A 24,634-nucleotide genomic window follows, 5' to 3' on the forward strand; every position below is an offset into this window, starting at 1 on the left:
GGAGGTCAGGTCTCCACTTTTTGTTAAGTACAGAACCCCACATGTGTTCATTCATAGTTTTTGTGCCTTCAGTGAGAATCTACCAACGTAAATGGTCAAGAAAATAAAGAAAACACGTCGAATGAGAAGGTGTGTCCAGATTTTTGGCCTGTACTGTACCTTTTACTTTAGTCCTTGGTCACAATGTCCACAAACTCTGTGGAGCGTAGTAGGAAGGTCAGCATTCTGTAGAGTAGAAGACGTTGTATTCATCCATGTCTGCTGAAATTCTGTGCCTCGCGGTTTTGCATTTGTGTTGCTTTGTGTTGGTGTGATAACGGTGAACCTTTTCATTGGTATTTCCTCTAGACCATCTTTAGCTCGCGCTGTTATAGGTGTTGGGGCAGACTCGCTGAGTCACATGGTTCTCCTGGACACTATTCTGCCCAAGAAGCCTCTGGGACATCTCCAGATGATTGTGGGCGCGCTGGTAGTTGCTATTGCTGCTCACGTAGTCTAGCAGCCGGTCAGAAGGGCTGGACTCCGCGCCATCATGGAGGTGATCGTCTTCGTCGGTGTCAGCATCGATGTACTTGCTGATAGACGCGTCGTGGAATGTGAAGACCGTGGGTGCCAGGATCTCGGGGGTCTTTGGTGGGGTCTTGCTGCTGGCCGTTGTGTAGACTGACACCTCGGGGCTCATGAGCGAACGGTCAGAGACAGCAGAGCTGTCCGAGAGGGCGGCACCCTTCTGTGTCGGGGAAGGGGAGTGGCCGGCCTCCCCAGCTAGAAAATTGACCTTGAGAGATCGTGCCCTCAGAGGGTTGAACAGGTGCATGCCATGCCGTGATCTTTCCGTGGTTTTAGGTGCTGTCTTGGTTGTGCTTGTTGGACTTGGTGTGGATTCCCCATGGTGCTCCAAGGTGGTTTGTAGGCCAGGATTGGCGCTGACTCTTCCGGGCAGGTTCGTGATTGGGCTGTGGGAGAAGCGTGAGCTTTCAAGGAAGTCAGTTGCACAGCTGATGAAGCTGTCGATGCTGGACATGCTCCTCATGTCTGTGATACCTTCAGCAGTGGTTGGCGCTGTGTCCGTGGGGAGACTCCCCAACTCAATCTCATCCTTCTGCTTTACCATTTTGGAAAACGGAACTCTTTCTTTGCTATTTAGATTAGGCTGGGACTGCGTCTTCGCCATCATGATATACATCTCTTCCAGCTTCTTCACGTCGAGGTGCTGGGGGCTGGACTGGCAGTTTTTGTCTGGAGAGCTTGGTTCCTTCCCATCCAACGACTTAATGGACCTGGTCTCTGAGGCATCAGGCTTAGGTGCCCATTTCCAGCGGCTGGGCGACAGATGGTTGTCATGAGCATTTTCGGTCTTTTCTGGGTCCTCTGAGTTCTTTTCCACAACTACGTTCATGAGCTCAACACTGCGACCAAAGTTCTCCTTGATATTCATGGAGACAATGCTGCCATTTCTCTTGGCTCTCTCCAGGGCCTCGCGCCGTTTAATAGCCTTTTCCTGTCTTTTCTGCTCCTTGTAGAACTCTGAAAAGTTGTTGACGATGATGGGAATGGGAAGAGCAATCACCAGCACTCCGGCAATGCAACAAAGACCCCCAACAATCTTCCCAAGCAGGGTCTTTGGGTAGATGTCACCATACCCTACTGTTGTCATGGTGATAGTGGCCCACCAGAAGGACGCGGGAATGCTCTTAAACTTTGTGTCTTCTTCATCTTTCTCAGCAAAGAAGACCAGGCTGGAGAAGATCATGATGCCCATGGCCAGAAACAGGATGAGCAGGCCCAGCTCGTTGTAGCTTCGTCTCAGTGTGAATCCTAGTGACTGGAGCCCTGTAGAATGGCGCGCCAGCTTTAGAATGCGCAGGATCCGCATGATGCGGAAGATCTGCACCACCCGTCGAACGTTCTGGAACTGCAGAACACTCTTGTTGGATTCAGTCAGGAAGATGGTGACATAGTACGGCAGGATGGCCAGCAGGTCAATGACGTTCAGAGGACCCTTGAAGAACTTCCACTTGTTGGGCGAAGACAGGAAGCGCAGTAGGTACTCCATAGTGAACCAAGCAATGCACACAGCTTCAACATGAGCTAGCTTAGGGTTGTCAGTCACTTGTCCAAACTCATCCGTGTCCTGGAGCTCCGGCAGTGTGTTTAGAGACAGGGCGATGGTTGACAGCACAATGAACAAGATGGAGATGATGGCGAGGACCTGCGGAGACACAGAAAATACAATTAGGTTATTAGTGTCCAGGAAAATTGGGGAACCGGGAGCCTTTGTTCTAAAAGGATCTCAGGAGACCACAAAAGAAAGAGGGCAAAAGCTGGTACTTCCGTACAGCAGGATCTCTTCTTTCCTTGCCTGCTCAATAATGATGCTATAAAATTTTTAGAAGTACTTAGAGACCGGGAGCTAGTATTAAGAGTCTTTTGTATGGCTGATCCTTGGAACACATTATTAATTTATACTCCATTTATTGAAGTCTTAGCACAAAGGACAGGGTAATAGTCTTTAAAGAAGCTGTGGGTGGAATTCAGTTTGGCCCTTGGCTGTAAAAATCTCAATAATTTTGTACTGTCTTTTACCAGATGAGATCATGTGCAAAATTGTGCAATTAATTAAGACATTCTGGTAAATGGTAAAATATATATAACATATAAATAATATATAACATATATATAACATATGTATATGTATGTATGTATATGTATGTATGTATGTACATATATGTGTGTGTGTATATGTATACATATAGACACACATATATACACATATACATACATACACATACATATACATATATGTGTGTGTGTATGTGTGTGTGTGTGTGTGTATAGTTAATCAGGCATTACACAATTATTTGTTGTAAAGTAGGTCAATAAGCCAAATACGCACCAAACTATTGCCTGTTCCCTAGCAACCAATATTGGTTTAACTACGGCATCCTCGATACGATATGTTTTGACATGGGCGACAAGGGAGGGTGATGAACCGGCTGCGATTGATGTCATTTCTCTTGTTTCAGAGCCGGGTGTTTTGGCTGGTGACGGTGTCTCCTGTCCTCAGGTATTATCTCTGGGGGTGAACCTTCTCATTCCGTCTCTGTACTGAGACCCAGTACCTCACGTCTTCTGTCGTATTTCCTCTCTCATGAGCTTATCTATCCCACACACCCTCCCATACCTCCTCCTCCATTCCACCCTCTCGCTTCTCTCGCTTTCTACACACGAAAGACATGCAGCAGAAGCATAGACTTAAATTGGCCAGCTGTAAAACAGGAAAACAATCACTTCCTAGAAATGGTGGTGAAACGGTGGGTCATAAACAGCAAGGTCACTGGGCCCATTCTTCCTGGCTGTAGATCGAGGGTGCTAGCGGCCTAGTGGGGTAACACACTCGCCTAGGAACCAGAAGTCCCAGGTTCAAACCCCACTTACTACCATCGTGTCCCTGAGCAGGACACTTAACCCTGAGTGTCTCCAGGGGGGGACTGTCCCCGTCACTACTGGCATCCGGCAAATGCTGGGTTTAGGTGGTCAGGATTAGTCCTGGCCGCTGCCTGGAGAACTCTGGCCTTTCTAGGGACGACCTCTCCAGGGCCACCGATGGCCGTCCCGCACTGCAAATGCAGTCTGGAACTCAGTCAAAACGTATTCTTAGTCTAAGCTGTGGCAGTCAACGGTGTTCATCAGAACTCCGACCTCGTGGGAACGGGCCGCCCACTGACCTCGCGGTTTAATCCTGACATGTTTAAATAAGGCTCAAAAAGCTATTAAATCACGTTAATTAAGCGCGCGCCTCGAGTTACCGCCGTCGGGCGTATCACGCTACGTCCTGGCGGGCGGAACAGGAGCAGTGATGGGTTCCATTCTCCCGTTTCTTCACCGCACGGCCGAGCATTAATTCAGCGAGGGGCCAAAAGAATGGCGAACTCGTGCTTCACCAGACTGAAGCTCTTATTTAAATTTCCCGGCGAATTATACACCTCCGGCCACTTGAAATATTGATTGAATGAGCTCGGTGTCTCATCACGTATCACGCTGGTCTCTTTTAACCCTGCGTGGTACAACAAAGCCGGGGCGAAATAAGACCCGGGCGCCGCACCTGGCTGCAGTCCAGGGAGCAGGTGGGCCGGCCTGCCGACGGGAGAATAAAGATTTTATCGCCGGGAAGCAAACGTCCAACCAGTCGCGGCGAGCCCTGCAGGCAACCGAAACTAATCACCGGGTGGTAGTAGCCTAGCGGGTAACACACTCACCTATCAACCAGAAGACCCAGGTTCGAACCCCACTTACTACCATCGTGTCCCTGAGCAAGACACTTAACCCTGAGTGTCTCCAGGGGGGGGACTGTCCCTGTCCCCGTTAAATACTGATTGTAAGTTTGGGTGGTAGTAGCCTAGTGGGTACCACACTCGCCTATAAACCAGAAGACCCAGGTTCGAACCCCACTTACTACCATTGTGTCCCTGAGCAAGACACTTAACCCTGAGTGTCTCCAGGGGGGGACTGTCCCTGTAACTACTGATTTTAAGTTTGGGTGGTATAGCCTAGTTGGTAACACACTCGCCTATGAAGCAGAAGACCCAGATTTAAACCCCACTTACTACCATCGTGTCCCTGAGCAGGACACTTAACCCTGAGTGTCTCCAGGGGGGGGACTGTCCCTGTCCCCGTTACATACTGATTGTAAGTTTGGGTGGTAGTAGCCTAGTGGGTACCACACTCGCCTATAAACCAGAAGACCCAGGTTCGAACCCCACTTACTACCATTGTGTCCCTGAGCAAGACACTTAACCCTGAGTGTCTCCAGGGGGGGGACTGTCCCTGTAACCACTGACTGTAAGTCGCTCTGGATACGGGCGTCTGGTAAATGCCGTAAATGTAAATGTACGGCCATCCGAGGGGGGGCGTTAATGGCGGGAGCATGTGGGGCGCCATGGAGACCGCGGGCCGCTCAACACGCACGCCAACGGAAAACAAACACCAGCCGCGGCCGACAAGTGTGTTTAGCTTAGCGCATTTTTAGCTCGACGCCGAGCATAACGTGGAAGATAAACAGAGGCGTGGCGCGTGATGAGTGCTAATCGCTGAGCGCATCTGCTCTTTCCCAGCAGGAGGGGGGTCAGTCTGTAATGAGGTCGTAAACAAGCCACCCGATCTTCATCCTCCTCCTCCTCCGATGGAAGGCGGCTGAATATTTCATATCCCTCCGGACGGCGAGGGTTGAGTGTGCGCGTCCAGTCGGGCGTGAAGGACCCCGAGGGCAAGCAGCTCCAGTCCAGTTTCTCGGGACGGGTTCCTCCGTGCGTGCCAGAATCTCCCATCATGCCCCGGTTGTGGCGGAGGCGTGACAGATGTCGGCCCGGCCGGAGCGCCGTGGCGCTTTCGTGGGAACGGGAATAACGAGTCTCCCCGCAGGCTCCGGGCTTCAGCGGGAAATGTCCTTTTTAAACTGGCATCAGGGGGACGCCGGGGTGGCTTCCACCGCCACACACTTCTTCCAGGGCCAGCGGCGTCCTAGCCGGTACGGAAGCGGACTCAGGAAAACGATTCCTGCAGTTCCTACGTTTTGGGGGACATTTGACCAGATTACACAATTTTGGACAAATGTCCTGATCACCATGGTACCTCTGGGCACACAATGAACCCACCAAACAAGCAGACAACCCGGGGCAGTGGTGGCCTAGCGGTTAAGGAAGCAGCCCCATAATCAGAAGGTTGCCGGTTCGAATCCCGATCCGCCAATGTGCCACACCGTCCCCACACACTGCTCCCCGGGCGCCTGTCGTGGTGTCCACTGCTCACTCAGGGTGACGGTTAAATACAGAGGACACATTTCACTGTGTGCACCGTGTGCTGTGCTGCTGTCTATCGCACTTTCACTGCAACATCAAAGTTCAAATCCCCCCACCGAAAATGTGCTAATTATTGTCCAAAATCCGTCTGTCGGCTAAATGTCAATAGTGGGGGACAGGTTCTCGCAAACGTCCACCACGACGGAGGCCGTCCCCGACCGAATTTGGACACTTTTGGCTTCATGCGTTTTACATTCATTACAGTTCACAGTCGGCCTCTGCATTTCTAAAAAGGGAATTCGGGGACCGAGGGGGGGGACGCCGGGGCGCCGAACCACCGACCCGGTCAGGCAGAAGGACGGCTGAAAACGAGCAGGTCCTCTCCCCCACCTGTGGAGACACAGAACCACCTTGCCTCAAGCTCAGGACTGGGTTTCCCTGAGCTGTTGCCGCTGACAGGGACAAATGGCCCTGCAGCGATGTCCTCTGTGGGTGTGAAGGTGTGTGGAACGTTCACAGGCGCCCCATCTCTCATTCAAAGGTCCGGCAGGTTCTACGCGTCCAGTGGTTCGCTGGCCTTGGCGGTGACGACTGTTAATCGTGTGATTTGACCTCTGGCTGGACGGAGAAGATCTCGGTGAAGAAGCGTTGTTGTTTGGGGATTATGAGTTATGGACATGTCCCGCTTGCAGCAGGCGGAGCTGCTGGACGGACCGATGACCGGTGCACAGAGCGGCTCCTACCCGACACTGTTTAAAACCAGGCGGCCAAGCGAGAGACAGTCAGGTAAAAAGCGAGAGGGACGCTTGGCCAAGGGCATGCTGGGAACTCTCGGCGGTGGAAAAACAGACAGATTGCAGGGAGTCATCTAACACTAATGGAATAAGTACGGCAGCAGCGGGTGAATGATGCACCGTGGGCTCTGGTGGGCGGGCTTGGAAGCGAGAGGCATTACAGGATGCTCTGGGTGTGTGTGTGTGTGTGTGTGTGAGATAAGGTCTCAATGTGGTGTTTGTGCAGATTTTCCTCTCTGATGATGGTAGTTGAAAAGGGGGTTTAAAAATTGGGGTTTAAAGGTCCCCTGACATGAAATGTGACTTTGTGAGATGATTGAACATTAATCCGAGTTCCTCCAGCCTGTCTACGGTCCTGCGGTGGCTAGAAATGGCGGTCGGTGTAAAGAGTTCAGCTTCAGCAGCTCAGACGGTCGGATCTGGAAATTGTCCCCTTGTGACGTCATAAGGGGAAAGGCTACCTTCCGTTTCTCATGCTTTCTCCACCCAGAGAATTTCCGGCCCGCCCCTAAAACGTCATCTCCACCGACCGTCATGGCTTCCAAACGTGTGAAGCGTTGCAGTTGCTTGTGACTGGACGTAAAAATCAGCACAAACGTATTTTTTAAGTACGGTCATGCGAGACTCTGAAGAACCAGTTTGTTCATTTAATTTTTTCTGGAAAAATATCGACTGCGACAAACATTGTGGTTGGTGGACGGTGTTGATGACGTCATTTCCCCGAATGTCCCCTCAACTTCTATAGGCCGCTCTCCTCCTGGCCCCGCCCTCTCTCCTCCTCATTAGCATTTAAAGCTACAGACGGTGAGACGGCGCGTCCTGGTAAATCTCATTGTGGGACTGGATCAATGTGGCTGGAATTCTGCACCAAGAGACTTCAGATACAGAGTTAGGGGACCAACAAGACCGACGTAAAAGCAAAAAAGAATATAGAAAATAAAAAAAAAAAATGTTTGCAGTTAATTTATGTAAATCAACAGTTTAATTCAGTTTGTGTGAAGCTCATCATGTGAAAGAATGTGAGGAAACTGTATTGTGACCTTCTGGAATCGTCTCGAATCACAATTTGAACGCATCGTCGCATCCCTGTTCACTAGTCGAGTTAAATCGCTCCTTGTTTCAGTCTGAATCAGGAATCTTCACACCCAGACGGCCGGATTAGCTGTGACCGGTCACCACGGACGCGGTGACACCGACTGCCGCGGATGGCGACATTCTGCCGCCGTTTCGTTTGAAAAAAGGCGACTGCGAGTCGCTGGGTTAAAAACGCGGGTTTTATTGCATAACCGGCCTCTGCTCGTTACGTAACGACTGTAAGTGAGCGCGCGGGGCCGTCCAAAGCGATGTCCTCACAAGACACAGAGACATTTTTAATCGAATATTTATTCACTTTTATTCATCTCTTTTTAACCAGCCAACACGATGTTGGCATTTCGTGGTTGGTCAAAGCGCAGCGTCGGCTTGGCCGTCTGTCCGCCGCGGTGTCCAGTTATGGGGCCTTCACCCGGTCGTGCTGAAGCTGTCCGTTCTGAGAGGACGTACACACCAGTGACGCCAGCGTTCTGCACGCTTGTCTCGGCTCGGATACAGGGAACAGGGAATCTGGTCTCGTCAAGGCAGCGAGACGCTGGGACAAAAAGACGCCGGTTTCCTCTGACCCCTAATTAACGCTCACCATGTGACCGAACACCGGCACCCGGTCGGGTGCCGGACGCTTGTGGTAACCGGAGTGTCTTCCCTGGTATCGGGTGTCTGGTCAGAACGTGATTCCACCCATCAGAACGTTCGCATTGAAGTCCTGATAATCTGTATTTTGGCCTCGGTAGCTTTATCGCCCTTTTACGGTCGTGGCGTAGAATATTAGTAGTAATAACTTGTATTTGTAGTGGGAAGTTACGCACTACATCGTGAGAGGGTTCGGTGGAAGGACGCGGTACGGGACCTGAAGCGGTAAGTGGCGTAGTCTGGTGCTGCAGAATTATTAAACATATTTTGGTATCAGGAGCGATTGGAAAGTGACCAAAGCACATTTAAAAGTAGTGTAAAGTACTAGGGTGCAGCTTTATTTGGCTTTTTACATGGCCTGACATTAGCCTGACGTTAGCCTGACATTAGCTTGATGTTAGCCTGACGTTAGCCTGACGTTAGCCTGACGTTAGCCTTCCTTTGTATTCTTTATGTGTAGGAATAAAGCGGCCGTTTAATGATGAAAATTTGTTCGTCGAGGAACCCATTTCACGTGACAGAGACGAGACGTAAATGCTGGTCATGTGACGATAACTAGAACAAAGTACATCACGTAATGTTGTGGGCGAATAAAAAACAGACTAGATATGGTTTACGAAATAAAAACGAGGCATTAATAGGATTTCTTTAGATACGTGCGGTCGGTTATCAGAGGCGATCCTGGGTTCTGTATACTTGGTGAGCAGCAAAGCGTCCCGGGACGCTGGAAGCGAGCGGAGGCGGAGCCTACGTTCTTTATTTGGGGTGGTACAGGGACGCGCTGGAGCGGCACACCCTGCAAAGAACACGTGAGAACAGTGTTCAAAAGAACAGTGGACCTGAGTGGAACTTTCTCTGGATAAGAAATAACCTGGTGAACGGAGAGGAAGTTGGATGAAGAATGGAACCGCGTCCAACTGCGACGTGAGGCGTCCTTTTCAGTGTAATCTCATTAGGAACGTGTTTCATGACCCCGCGTCCCCATGCGTGCCCGGCAACCGCTGGATGTGGCAGGCCCATTAATCGCACGCTGTAGTCATGACAACCCACTTCAGGCGGCGGTCGCGGGGGACGGCTCATCTTCACCACGTCGTGGCTTCACCTCCTCCGCGCTGTGACGCGGCCACCTGGTCCGCCCAGAATGCACCTCTGTCTGTCTGAGGACCTTCTGCGGCAGAAATGACCAGCGGGAGAGTCCCACCTCCGCCTGAGCTCAATAATTCATGGCGCGCCGGTCGCGGAGAGCGGCGGGTCCATCGTGCCGCGGCTATATTTGGCTCTCGCCCTGCTGCCGGATGGCCGGGAAATGGGAAGAGTCTCCCGGGCCCGTGCGAGATGACAGGTCGGAGGTCACGTCTGCAGGCTCAGATTTACTCCTGCATTCAGGGTGGACGCACCGGGGGAACGTCCAGGTTTGGACGCAGGGCTATAAATAATGGAGCCGCGGCCGCGGTGCGGCCTCCCCGAGTTTGTTTGTGGCCGCCGTGCGTGGGGCACAAACATCTGAAGTGACCTCGTTTCCCTCGGCAGCGCGACGAACATTTGAAAAGGCCGTTTTTTTACAAAATTCCCATCTGAGCAGAAGAGGACGGCGCCGCGGCGCCGCGAGGCTCCCCCTGCCAGAGAAAGCTCTCCTGCAACTACCCTGCCAGGATCGTCCACAAACAGAGACCTACAAACAGGAAGCAGGAGGACCTGAGGAGCATCACAACCTGACATTCAGCAGAGAACCGCTCAGAGGGAAATAACCTTTAAAAATTCGCACCGAGGCGTTCTGGAGAAGACGGGTCACTCTACGTTTTCTGGACTGACTAACTAACTATTAAGTGGTGAAGTGATGGTCACACGTGATACACAGCAGCACAGCACATGGTGCACACAGTGAAATTTGTCCTCTGCATTTAACCATCACCCTTGGTGAGCAGCGTGCTCGGTGCTTTCTGTAGATACCAAGCTGGTATCCTTAGGGTCGAGATTTTGGATTACTCTGCACACCCAGACCTTTTTGTTTTTAATTATTTCTGACAACCAGAACATGAACTTTTTTTGAATAAAAACAGGGGGAGGAGCTTGTAGGAATAACTGACCGCTCTCACACACCCTTCTTCCTCAATCTGGACAATAAACGCCCTCTTAAAACTCTTCTCAATATATGACACGTACCAACACGTCCCTTTCAGGCGCTCTGATGGTCGATCGTGTGCTACAGCTGATCCGGTTCTAGAAAAACGCAGTCGAGGGCGAAACTTCCAGAAGTCCGTCAGCTGGGTAAGTAACGAGCGAACAGACGGAACTTTGCGCCCCGGCTGCCGGGCCCGATCTCTGGACAGCCTGGCCGCCGGCGTCCCCTCTGTCAGGGACTACAGGGCGTCCTGAAGCTCCTGGCCGGCCCGGTCTGGCAGATAAAGGGTGCGGGGAAATGTGGGGGAAAACGGGAGAAGCCACCGCGCCGACACATCCCGAAATCTCCCAAGTACACAGTGACACGGCAGGAAGTGGACGATCCAAAAAGGCCGTAAATATTGAGCTTTCGGGAATGCGGCCGTCACACAAGCTGCTGAGCTGTGTTGTCGAACCTGGCTCCACGTCAGCGGCTCGTCTGACGCGTCTCTTTAATGGGACGTGGAGCCGAGGTCCACGACCGCGCCGGTAAACATGCTGAGGGCGAGTAGACAGCTCAGAGATATTCGCCGTCTTGTTATGTTGCCGAGTGGGACGTCGCCTTGGTGACGAAGAGGAAATGACATCAGCTCTTCCTTTTTGGGACGGAGACTTCCGTCCCACTGACGAATAAAGGTTTAAATTAAACCTTTTTTTCTTTTATTAATTCTTGAATGAAAGTGAATGATAATCATCACTGATGTTCTTTTCATCCGCACGGGTCTCCACCAACCTGCACCATCTCCACAGTCATGGGCACACGGAAAAACAGGCAGGAAGGGATCTGATTCCTCACTGAAGTCTTGGCCTCAATTGAATTATTTATTCTCGAGGTGTAAGAGGAAACCCTGTGAGACCCCGAGACAGACACACACACACACACTTTACATTCTATATGCACTAACTGAAGTGAGGTCGGTCTTGCAGACGTCATCTTCTCGCCGGTTGGACGTCTGGCCCCGGTGGCGGTGAGCGCGTGATTTACAAGTGGAACGAAACCCTAAATCGCAGCAGGATGGATGTGGAGGAGGAGCCGGTGTTGGGACCGGCGGCAGGTGTTGCCGAGTATGATGGAGGGGAGCGTTCTGCAGAGTCCTTGTTTAGCAGCGCCGTTACTCACCCGATGGGAAGCAGAACAGACGTCGGTGCGAGGCTGACACACACAGCACGCTGCCCACATCCACTCACTGCTGTGTAAACAGCGCGTCACTGTGGTACGCCGCTGCGGCTCTCCTCGCCCATACAAGGACAGCATGACCCACGGGTGGCACCACCGATTCCCACAAAGTGGGACTGCGCTGCTCTTACAACGAGGAAGTTAATCACCCATCCGATTAGTGTTGTTTTAAAGACAGGACCTGACAGAGTTACACTCACAGCATTTACCAGACACCCTTACTCAGGGCGACTTATAATTAACAGTGACAGTCCCCCTGGTAAGCGTCTTACTCTGGGACACAGCGATAGTAAGTGGGGTTTGAACCTGTTCTCCCATCAGGACGCTGGAATTAAAGCGCCTGATAACCTGCATGTTAGTGTTGGTTGTGGGCGTGGTCACGTTGACTGGAATTAAAGTGCCTGATAACCTGCATGTTGGTGTTGGTAGTGGGCGTGGTCACGTTCACTAGGAATTAAAGCGCCTGATAACCTGCACGTTGAAGGTGGTAGTGGGCGTGGTCACGTTGACTGGAATTAAAGCACCTGATAACCTGCATGTTAGTGTTGGTTGTGGGCGTGGTCACGTTGACTGGAATTAAAGTGCCTGATAACCTGCATGTTGGTGTCGGTAGTGGGCGTGGTCACGTTGACTGGAATTAAAGCACCTGATAACCTGCATGTTGGTGTTGGTAGTGGGCGTGGTCACGTTCACTAGGAATTAAAGCACCTGAGAACCTGCATGTTGGTGTTGGTAGTGGGCGTGGTCACGTTAGCTGGAATTAAAGTGCCTGATAACCTGCATGTTGGTGTTGGTAGTGGGCGTGGTCACGTTGACTAGGAATTAAAGCACCTGAGAACCTGCATGTTGGTGTTGGTAGTGGGCGTGGTCACATTGACTGGAATTAGAGCGCCTGATAACCTGCATGTTGGTGTTGGTAGTGGGCGTGGTCACGTTGGCTGGATTTAAAGCGCCTGATAACCTGCATGTTGGTGTTGGTAGTGGGCGTGGTCACGTTCACTAGGAATTAAAGCGCCTGATAACCTGCATGTTGGTGTTGGTAGTGGGCGTGGTCACGTTGGCTGGATTTAAAGCGCCTGATAACCTGCATGTGGGTGTTGGTAGTGGGTGTGGTCACGTTTGTGTACAGGGGGCATTAAGAATGTAGAGAACGGAGGGAAATGGAGGAGATGGACTCTGCGTTACACCTGGGCGTGTCACATATTGACAGGAGGTTAAATTGTCCAGAATGGGGAAGGAGGGGGTGTGAGAGCTGTCAATCACACCTACAGGCTCCTCTGTATGAAGTATGTCATGAAGTTTTGAGCTGAAATCCCAGAAACATAACCAGCAACCGAAAAATAAAGTAAATGGTGAACATGCTGCCAGAAATAAGAATGCTGTTGTGATCTGTGGGGAACAACCCTTCCCGACAATCACTTATCTCCTTAAATAAATCTTGTTTTGTCTGGTTGCTAGGCCATCTCTGCTTTCGGAATGACGGCATGATATGTTTGTGTTTGAGGGTTTCTTCTTTGTCTTCTGTCCACGAGGTACGTCCTGACATGTCGGCCCAAGACGCCACGGTGGGCGTGGCTTTCAGAATCTAATCACCTCCCCCTTTTCCGTCACACCTGACGCCCTGCATCAGAAACACAGAGAGTGAAAGCTGTGTTTTAAAGGGCCTTCACTGGGCTTTGATGTTCTCGGATCAGATGATTCTCGGCTAATGAACCACCCAGCCACCGCGGCTCCTCTCAGTGTGATGAGGTGCAACACTTCCCACCCTCCACAGGGAAGCTCCGTCACCATCACGGCCTTGATTGGCCCCTCCTGCAGTCTGCCATGTATTTATAGGGCTGTGAAGCCTTTTAAGGTTGATGCAGAGGGACCTGAAATGCCACATGGAAGGTCCACAGCTCGAGCCTCTTGAGGACTTTAGCCACTTAAATCGTCCCTGGGTTCTCACAGGCTTCCAGTTTAAGGTCCATCGGCTGAGCTGCCCGTAGAGTCAACATCCACGGGGACTGAGGGACGCGTCATTTATGGAAGACTGCAGTCAAACCAACCAATGGCGGCTGGAACGGCGCACAAGCATCTAACATTCAACACTGTAGTTAAAAGCATGAATAAATTAAGAAAAGATGGTCGATGACTAGATGGAAATTAAAAGAAGCCATAAAAAAAATCAATTTCTAGTCATGTTTCAAAGAGCGATTTTTAAAGCTTTCATCTTCCTGGATATTCCCAGTAAATATTGTGGGGAGGGTCAGGCTTTGGTCTCATGGGGGGACTGGCCACCTCCGACCGAGTGGCCCATTTAATGTCCTCTGAGGACGTTCCCAGCTCATTCCCTCCCGAAATCGACCGACCTTTGACCTCCAGTGCATGGCATGGTAGGCGTGGCATTGTGGGGCCTTTTTGCACCTGTTTTTAAATAGAAACTGAACCAGATGCGACCATCACTGCGGTGACCTAGAAAAGTCCCTTTCTCCCCTCCTCTCTTTGTCTCTCTCTCTCTCTGTCTCTCTCACACTCCCACTCCGCGAAGACTCCGGGCTGCTTTTCTCCGGATGTGGCACAGCTCATTCCTGCAGATCATTTCACCGCTCGGCTGCCTAACAAGTCCAGGTCTGAAAATAAACCTCTGCAGCGCGCTCCACCGCAACCAAAATCCCCATTTTCCCATCGTGCAAGATGCGTCAACACCGTAAACGCAATAAAAACGTCCCTGTTCCATTCGCAGCATGTAGAGACGCAGAACCCCAGAACCTTCTGCCGCGAAAGGCTCTGTGCAGGGTTCCCGGCACGGTGATCTGGGCGCCATCGGCGGCGGTGTTGGGGTGTGTTCCGGCCTCCGGGGGCGCGTGTGAGTCTGCGTGATGGAGACGAGCGCTCAGGTAGAGAACGTTCCGGGCACCGGCCGCCTCACACAACTCTTCCTAATTAGGACGGGCAGCTCGCAGCATAATATTTACCACGCCGCCCCGGCTCCGTCTCCACGATATCGCATTCATAACAAACACAAATCCTCGGCCCACGTTGGTGTTGTGGAACAGTGAGGGAACGTGGGACTGATGGCCGATTTTCAGCCAGCCCAACATCGCCTTGGAAACGTTTGCCGATCTCTATGGCAACCAGCGCTCCCACCGTCCGCCGTCTGTGTAGGTGAATGGGAAGTTGGGCGCTCCCGCCCCCCCCATCCCGGGCGCCCACCACATGCGAGCAGGAGGCCACGCCCCCCATGGAACCCGCCGCCATCATCTTTTTAATCCCCTTTATTTGCAGAACCGTCAACAGCTTCATTATCTCTGGGGTTTGATTTAATTAAAAGGCGTCACTTCTGATGCATGAACGTCCTAAAATAGACATCATGTTTTTATGGGGTTTTATTTTGCATGCGTGGTAATACGAGCCGGGCGCTATGCTGCTCTGCTGCTCTGCTGCTCTGCTGGCCGCCTCCTGCTCATTTAAATAGGACTGTGGTATTGAAATGACCAGCGTGTTTGGCACGGTGTGTAAAGAGGCTTTTCCCATCTGGGTCTTCATACCTTCAAAAATACTGGAGAACATCTCCTCCCCTGACTTTCTAAAAGTCATATTTTATATATATAATATTGTATTATGTATTGTTTATATACACACATACACACACACACACACACACACACACACACATATATATATATATATATATATATATATATATATATGTATTATTTTAGATATTCATATAATGAGATCTTATTCTCAGGAAATTGTGGTCACCCCTGCTTGTTCCCATCTGGTTTCATAAATTAAAAAAGCTGCCCTGTCGGCGGCCGGGTCGTTCTTTGGTGCTCCATGTAATAAATCCCCCGTCTCGTGACGCTGCGCGTATGCGTCCTCCTTCCTCGCCATGTCCCGCCACCGTGACATTTGATTCCACGGATACGTTCCCCCAAAATGTTCTCAGGATTAAATGTTCAACAGTTCAGAAGGGACGCAAAACGCTGAAATATCGTAAAAATGACCCTTTTTCTACTTTGATGTATATGCATTTAATGCTGACGCTGGCCTACAAAGCCAAACATGGAGTAGCACCATCCTACCTCACAGCCCTTATTACACCTCGCACTGCACCTGGTATACTCCGAGCCTCCAGTACTGCTCGCCTGGTCCCTCCATCTCTGAAGGTAAAAGGAAGACGCTCATCTAGACTCTTCTCCGTCTTGGCCCCTCGGTGGTGGAATGAACTTCCAGCTCAGTCACTGAGCACCTTCACACGGCAGCTCAAGACCTTCCTCTTTAGAGAAGATTTAGATGAACTTGTAACCTTCTTCTTGTCTGACTTCTGTATAGAAACTAGAACAGAGTGAATAAAAAGATTGTATTTATAGTTGGGGGTCCTAGTGAACCAGAACTGACCACTTCATCCATGGTGACATGGAAGCACGTTGTAAGTCGCTCTGGATCAGGGCGTCCGCCAAATCCCGTAAATGTAAATGTAAATGAATCACTGCATGGTTAGTGATTCTCTGGACCAAAACGTTCCTTTGGTGGACGGTTCTGTTATTCAACAAGAGCAAAATGAAAAATGACAAAACGTCGGTTGTAACTGGCCGCGGCGCAGTCAGACCGCAGCACTTAGGCTGCTCATTAACGACTGATGAGAAACGAGCGTTTCTGCCCATATCATGACGAGGTTCACCAGTGGAGCAAGTTCTCCCCGTCCCCGTCCCCAGCCTGGCACCCCCTGCAACGTGAAGCTGTGCTTACTGCTTGCAGCCACGTGACCCCGAACGGCGCTGGTTAAACTGGTTTTATTGGTCAGGCCTGCAGCCGCCGGTGTTGCGTTCCGTATCCAACATCCGGCAGTTTATTCCTGGTTTCATCCGCTCCAGGGTGGAATTGTGGAGGGAACGGTGTCGCGAGGAACCGGCACGACAGTGGACATGAATAATGGGTTAAATTGTCCACGGGACCTTTTCCCGCCGGGCTGCAGATGTATTTATGGTGCGTTCTGATGAAAACTGATACCGGCTGCAGAGATCAGCTCGGTTGAGCTTCATCTGACGGAGCTTCAGGACTGGACCATATAATCCAGATTTTTTAATTACAATCCATGTGTTACACGAATACAGTGTAGCGTACGGTTCTCACTATTTGGTTGCTGTCAGAGTCGTTACCGTTACTTATTCCTCACATGTTGTCCATGATGTAGTGACGGTACAATATATCATTCTGAAGAACGTTAAAGCATAAAAACGGTGCTGAACTGGTAAGGTCTCTGAGGCGGGCTGACTTGACCTGTGACCCCTGAAACATGAAGGCACCACCAGCTGGTGCAAAACAACTCCTCTGATGATCAAGAGAGAAAACGTGACCCCTTTCTCTAACACTGCTTAGTCTACATAGTGTCGGTGTCTCTGTGTGTGTGTGTGTTATAACCCGCACCACGCTACAGCACCAACGCATTAAAACCTAAATATATGACTTATGATAATCAGATCTCTTTAAAAATGTGGAAACCACATCCAATCCACCACACACACACACACACACACACACACACACCACCAACGCAAACATCGACACGTAATGAGATCATCTGTACATACACAATTCATACTGTATATCTGTTTATGAGGCTTTAGACTTTATAAAAAGGAATACTCTATTCCACTGTGTTGCTAGAGAAGAACCCCGATCCCTCCCAGATGCATCCATATAGAAATTAGAATCTTGTCCTGCACTTCCTGTATGTGGACATGTCTTGACTCCGCCCAACTCTCTGTTCTGCATGCATTGGATCTGGCAAATGAATACGTGCAACAGTAATTTTTTCCCCAGTTATTCGTCCGATCTTCTTTTACGTTCCTGTCCTGGACCAGGACATAACAGTCTATGATTCTGACCTTCTATTCTCAGTCTGCCGCAGCTTTAAGGGGGGAAGATCTGGACGATTCCTGATGAAAGTGCTCTCGAGGACTTTGGAGAATCCCTCAGGATCAGTAAATGTGACAGAAGGAGCAAGTGCTGCCACCATCACACACCCTTCCTGACCGACTAGTTCCTCGGCCCGCTTTACTGACTGCCGGCCCGCCTCTCCCGGAACCCTGCAGGCCAGCATTCATCTTCATCTTCCTGCTCCTGCTCCTGCACCGTCGGAGGTGACACCCCAGTTCGCGGCGCCATGAATCACCGCGCCGTCCTCCCCGCGCCTTCGTCCGCTAGGCGGGGAGATGGATGTTGATGAAATGAACGCCGCGTGTTGCCGCGTGTCTCAGATTTACAGCCACATTACGAAGGGAACAACACCGACTATCTCGGATTTTTGGTTCAAAGTGAACGGGTTGGACGCAGTGTATTTGACAAGTGAAGTGATTGTCACTTGTGATACACAGCAGCACAGCACATGGTGCACACAGTGAAATTTGTCCTCTGCATTTAACCCATCACCCTGAGTGAGCAGTGGGCACCATGACAGGTGCCCGGGGAGCAGTGTGTGGGGACGGTGCTTTGCTCAGTGGCACCTCAGTGGCACCTTGGCGGATCATAGTTGAGGGTCCTAGTGAACCTTCTGATTACGGGGCCGCTTCCTTAACCGCTAGGCCACCACTGCCCACAAGGACCAGGCTGTGAAGGATGGATGGCTGGGTTGAGCAGAAACGTAATACGAATCCCAGATACGGTGTCTGCAGGGCAGCGCTGCACTTTCAAAAACCGTCATCAGGATTGTCGTCGTTCGGAATTTGTCGGTAAGTGTAACTCGTGGAGAAAAATGCTGATTCTGCTCAACCATGATGTTCCTGGTCTGCAGAGGCCTGAAAAAAAAGGCCAAAAACTGCCTGACAATTAAATTTACTTTCGGATGAATCATCTCTCTAACTATGTGATTCTGATTAGCATATTGAAAAGTCAAAATGACAATTTATTTAAGTTAATGGTGGCACCCTGTGCATTCATAACCAGATCCTACATTTCTCCGCCTCGTCCTAAACCAGCTTGCCACTATGCCTACGTCCCGGCCAGAAGAAGAGATGGTTGTAGAAGAGATGGTCACAACAGGCTACGCAGCTCCTCGTCCAGGCAACGGTCACCTCTAAACTGGACTATTGTAACTCTCTCCTGGCTGGAGCCTCTGCGGTCACCATAAAACCCCTCCAGATGGTCCAAAACGTGGCAGCCCGCCTCATCTTCAACCAGCGGAAACACACCCACGTCCCGCCTCTTCTCACCTCTCTCCACCGGCTAGCTGCTCGCGTCGAGTTTAAATCCCTGATGTTGCCTACAGGGCTGTAAATGGAAGTTCTGCCTCTTACACCAACACACTACTAGCCAGATACACTCCTGCACGCCCTCTCAGATCTGCACACGAAACGAGACTAAAAATCCCCTCTTCACGGGGTCTCCGGTCCCAATCCACTCTGTTCTCCTTTGTTGTCCCTGGCTGGTGGGACAACTTGTCCTGCTCCATTCGACTAGCCGAGACCACCACCACCTTTAAGAAGCAGCTGAAAACCCATTTATTCCAAAAATACTTCACACAAGTCTAACACACACACACACACACACACACACATAAATAAGTAAATAATTTAGTCTAGCACTTCCCTGCATGTTCTATTCTCAGTTTTGTAACTCAAAATGTATAGAAATCGCATGTGAATTGCTGGTGTCGTCCTCCTGTAAGTCGCTTTGGATAAAAGTGTCTGCCAAGTAAAGTAAAGTAAAGTAAAGTAAGGGGCAGTACTGATATGATTGGCAGCCATGCGTCCAGGTGGGGCGGGACAGGGCGGGGCCGAGCTCTGCTTTTCTGTGAGCTGGTCCACCCGCAGGTTTTAAATTTCGGCACTTGACCTTGAAAGGAGCAGCGGAGCGAGGGTTCCTTCCACCCCGACAACGGGCCTAAAATGGCGGCGAAACCTTAGCCCCCCCAGGCACTTCTGGGCTTTTTCCCCTGCGCGGGTGTTGCCCGCGTCCCCTTTAAGACACGGCCGCACGTCCATCATTCAGATACTGCGTCACGCCATCGGTAAGGAGAGACCCGACCAGGAAGTATGAAATCGATGGCGCGCCGCCGTGTACACAGCCGAGTTGAGCTCGTGTTCCACCTGGACCGCCAGTTCGGCCGATGGGCTGCATTTTCACCAAAGTTCCCACCGCGTGGGGAGACTCATCTATAATTAATATGATAACAGTATAAAACGCGTGTTTGTGCTTCTTCTCGGTCTGCACCGCTGAATTATTCACGATGGAGGTCCACATGCCGCAGATAAGGAAATACATGAAAGCCCACAACTTGTAAAGTAAATAATTTCCACGCTGGGCGGGACGTGTGACCGCGAGGTCCTGTGGCCCAGGAGGGTCCACGGCAGCGGGTGACATCTGTGGTTATGGATGTTCCGGTTAGCACCTTCCCTCGCCCGGCACAGAGTCAAGCATTACTGATGTGCAATTAAAAATTCATCGGCACTGAAATATGAATGGGGCGGAGCCAGTGGCACGGCAGCAACCCATTTTAATGGCGCCTGCCTTCAATTAAAAGCGGGAAAAACAAGCTCGCAGCCATTAAACCCCAGTGTGACACGTCCACTGCTGCGTACTGGGAAAATAACCAAATGTATATATTTATTCCTGTTGGAGATAAGCTTCTCAGAGCAAGCAACTCAAATCTATAAAAATCTGTGGTTACAGAGTCCAATCTGAACCTTCTCGTCCCTCAAATTTAAAGGACGCAGGTTTCGTAGAGTCGGTGGACAGTAAAAAGCTCCTCTCGTGTCTCTGAAGACCTCGATTATCGACATCATCCTGCACCCCAGACTCAAGTTCCCTTCTGCTGCATTAAAGCATTTTTTTTTGTTTTATTATAGACCACGCGCTCTTCAGCAGGCCGCTCCCATCCCGCCGTCCCGGCCAGAGTCAGGATTCTCGCGCCGCGCCCGGCAGCCTGTAACGGTGGGAGGCTGTCTGGACGGCCAAATCTGGAAGGAGGCTCCGGAGAGAGAGAGAGAGAGAGAAAGGGGGAGAGAGCATACGGTGGCACGGTCGAACGAGGCTACTGCGGAAGTTCACCGCAGACGTCAGCAGCTGCCGGGAACTCCGAACGCGTCCAGCGCCATCGCTCAGGCATAGCGCATTCTTTCAGATTCTGACGGCGTGGGATCTGCGCAACGGCACATTTAATTACGGCCATCCGGACCCCCGATAATGCAGCCATTACCGTAAGAGCCACTTACAGTCTCAGAGGCTTCTGCTCTCAGATTCCACCACTCGCCGTGCGATTCGGAGAGGAAAGTTTCTGCCAAGAAAAATTGCCTTTTTATATGATGTTCCCTGTTCTCAAAATGGCTGTGTCCTTAATGACATTCCAGAGATTTACGAATAATTGTTCTAATCCAAATAATTGTGCTAACATATAAGACGTGGGAAGATGGGAACAAGCCAACCAGCCATTTTAGATGTAATTAGTGTGTAAGAAGATTTTAAAGGGAGGAGGAGCCTATATGTGTGATTGACAGCTGTCACACCCCCTACTTCCTCATTCTGGATGATTTAACTCCCTCCTGTCAATACATGGCACACCCAGGTGTAGCACAGCTTCCATCTCCTCCCTTTCTCCTCCTTTTCCCTCCGTTCTCTACACTCCTAATACGTGACCACGCCCACTACCAACACCAACATGCAGGTTATCAGGCGCTTTAATTCCAGCGAACGTGACCACGCCCACTACCGACACCAACATGCAGGTTATCAGGCGCTTTAATTCCAGTCAACGTGACCACGCCCACTACCAACACCAACATGCAGGTTATCAGGCGCTTTAATTCCTAGTGAACGTGACCACGCCCACTACCAACACCCACATGCAGGTTATCAGGCGCTTTAATTCCAGCGAACGTGACCACGCCCACTACCAACACCAACATGCAGGTTATCAGGTGCTTTAATTCCTAGTGAACGTGACCACGCCCACTACCAACACCAACATGCAGGTTATCAGGTGCTTTAATTCCTAGTGAATGTGACCACGCCCACTACCAACACCCACATGCAGGTTATCAGGCGCTTTAATTCCAGCGAACGTGACCACGCCCACTACCAACACCAACATGCAGGTTATCAGGCGCTTTAATTCCAGCAAACGTGACCACGCCCACTACCAACACCAACATGCAGGTTATCAGGCGCTTTAATTCCTAGTGAACGTGACCACGCCCACTACCGACACCAACATGCAGGTTATCAGGCGCTTTAATTCCTAGTGAATGTGACCACGCCCACTACCGACACCAACATGCAGGTTATCAGGCACTTTAATTCCTAGTGAACGTGACCACGCCCACTACCGACACCAACATGCAGGTTATCAGGCGCTTTAATTCCAGTCAACGTGACCACGCCCACTACCAACACCAACATGCAGTTTATCAAGCGCTTTAATTCCAGTCAACGTGACCACGCCCACTACCAACACCAACATGCAGTTTATCAAGCGCTTTAATTCCAGCGAACGTGACCACGCCCACTACCGACACCAACATGCAGGTTATCAGGCGCTTTAATTCCAGCGAACGTGACCACGCCCACTACCGACACCAACATGCAGGTTATCAGGCGCTTTAATTCCAGCGAACGTGACCACGCCCACTACCAACACCAACATGCAGGTTATCAGGCGCTTTAATTCCTAGTCAACGTGACCACGCCCACTACCAACACCAACATGCATGCGGTTAAAGCCCAAGGTATGAATTGAGTACATTAATGCTACAAGAAAAATGATCCAGCGAAATTTGCACTGGTGATGATTTATGCTGATCATGTTGCAATAACAAAGTTGAATCGATTTATATTTCCCAGATTTACATTTCACTTGTTTCACCCGTATCATCTTCACTGTCACTGAAAAAATACACCATCTGGCACTTCAGCATCCCTTTTGGTACTGTGTTTTCACACACACACACACACACACACACACACACACACACACACACACACACAGCATTCATCAGTGCTGCCAGATGGGTTAAGACATGTAAGCTCAGCGGCGGCCCATGTAATGATTACACTAATGAAGATGGCTGCAGGAAATCATCAGAACATGCGAATCACGTCCCGCCACAGCAACAATTAAAAAGACATGAAGCCGTCCGCCCCGCCTCAATGCGGTCAGCAGAGTGTAATATTACAGCTGCACAACAGTCATGTTCTCGCCGCTTCGGCGCATGAGGACCATCAAATGGACGAAGAGCAGATCATGAGAGCTTCCTTATCATTGATATTACGTCTGGCCTGCACTGCTTCACACCACGTTCTCCCTTCATGGCCGGACCTGACGGTGGGCCTACCTTCGCCGCCAGAGACGAGCTGGGCTTCTCTAGCAGGTCCCAAAGTTTCTTCCTCTTCTCCGAGCAGCAGGTGTTATCGAACTCCTCGCCCTCCCTGTCCCTCATGGTCTCGGCCTCCCGCTTCAGCTCCTCGTTCATCTGCTCCTTCTTCTGGTGGTAGCGCGCCTGGCAGCACGACTCCAGGTAGATCTCGTCGATGCCCCAGAAGTCCAGCTCCTGGCTGAAGGACAGGGCGCACATCTCCTCCATCATGTGCAGCTTGCCGGTGCGGTAGAAGTTGAGGATGGAGGTGAAGGCCCCCGGGTGGCGGTCGAAGAAGTACTCGTTGCCGTCCAGGCTGTAGTCGTCGCAGACCTCCATGATCTCGCCGTGCGTGTTGCACTCGCGCAGCTTGCCCAGCCGCGTGCGGGGCAGCCGGTCCAGCGTCCTCCACAGCACCTCGTGCAGGAGACCTCCCACGTTCAGCCGGGCGCGGCGGGAGCCCGCCTTGCTCCGGACGATCTCCAGCGGCTCCGGCGGCAGCGAGGCGGTGGACTGGGAGCCTGCCTTGTTCATCCTGGCCGACGGTCACTTCTCACTGGAGGGAGATAAAGAGCTTCTGCCGGGTCGAAGGTGGGGTGGTCAGTTCACGCTTGTTCTCCTTCATGTCTGCACCTGCCAGGAAGACAGGAGAAGAAGTGGTAAAGCCATCATTCATTCTGGTCTCCCAAGGCTATGAACCAGAGGACCATCGTGTCCCTGAGCAGGACACTTAACCCTGAGTGTCTTCAGGGGGGGACTGTCCCTGTAACTACTGATTGTAAGTCGCTCTGGATAAGGGCGTATGGTAAATGCCGTAAATGTAAATGTACTGAATGTAAGTCGTTCTGGATAAGGGTAAATTCTGGTAAATGCTGTAAATGTAAATGGTCTCAGAAGAACGCGGATCTCCCAGAATTTGTCCACCGGTCTCGACCAGTCAGCAAGGAGCATATGGAACAGCACGAACCAGAAGGTTCTGGCAGCTGTTAAAAACCCCAAGTAAAACCCTGCGAGGTGTTCTGGGGGGATGAGGAGCTGTCCACGCCGAGGGTGCTGAAACGATGTCCGGCACCATCACGGCAGAACTTTCACAAAACCCCCCCATCTACAACCCACCCCCCCCCCCCCCCCCCCCCAACAAACCCCCCCATTTACAAACCCCCCCCATCTACACCCCCCCCCCCCTCCAACAAACCCCCCATCTACAAAACGCATACAGGCAGCTTTCAACATGCATTTTAATAAGCAGCTGCTGAAAATGCGTCGGTTAATTCCACCTGAACAGTAAAGGACGAGTAACGATTAAAAAGAAGAACGTGGCGACGCGACTCACACGCTTCCCAGTCGGATCCAGGGCGGCGTCGGATCTCGTCCAGCTTCGGCGGGACGCAGCGCCTCCTCGGACGGACATGTCTCCGCGCCGCGCCGCTCTCGGCTCTGGACGGGCGGGGAGAAGAGGATCAACAAGTCCGCGGGTCTCCGCTCCTCTCCCTGCGCCGCGGCGAGCGAACGACAGACGGGCGCGGCGCGGAGCGGCTGGGCGCGGAGTTGCCAGGTCTTGGTAAAATTACCCCGCGTTTCTGCGAGGGGGTTAAGTGGATTCGAACCACTGAGTCCGGATTCAGCACGATGAGTGCAGCTGAT

General features: G+C 51.2%; 1 protein-coding gene across 1 annotated transcript; it reads right to left on the reverse strand.

Annotated features, from left to right (window-relative positions):
- Positions 1-70: 70 nt before the first annotated feature.
- On the reverse strand, positions 71-24,620 carry LOC114772242 (potassium voltage-gated channel subfamily B member 1-like). Its single transcript, XM_028965245.1, has 3 exons — positions 24,326-24,620; positions 22,970-23,623; positions 71-2,212 (listed from the first exon to the last, which is right to left on the reverse strand). Exons 2-3 carry the CDS (start codon positions 23,522-23,524, stop codon positions 356-358), a joined length of 2,412 nt encoding a protein of 803 aa, XP_028821078.1. The 5' UTR covers positions 23,525-23,623; positions 24,326-24,620; the 3' UTR covers positions 71-355.
- Positions 24,621-24,634: the final 14 nt, after the last annotated feature.

This window comes from Denticeps clupeoides, unplaced genomic scaffold (assembly GCF_900700375.1).
Source record: "Denticeps clupeoides unplaced genomic scaffold, fDenClu1.1, whole genome shotgun sequence".
In the NCBI taxonomy this organism is placed as follows: Eukaryota; Metazoa; Chordata; class Actinopteri; order Clupeiformes; family Denticipitidae; genus Denticeps; species Denticeps clupeoides.

Excerpts from the sequence above, each read along its gene's own strand:
- LOC114772242 (XM_028965245.1), bottom strand. The coding sequence starts at position 23,524 with ATGAACAAGGCAGGCTCCCAGTCCACCGCCTCGCTGCCGCCGGAGCCG. Across the intron at positions 2,213-22,969 it reads GCTCGTCTCTGGCGGCGAAG|GTCCTCGCCATCATCTCCAT; the intron begins GTAGGCCCACCG and ends GTGTCTCCGCAG.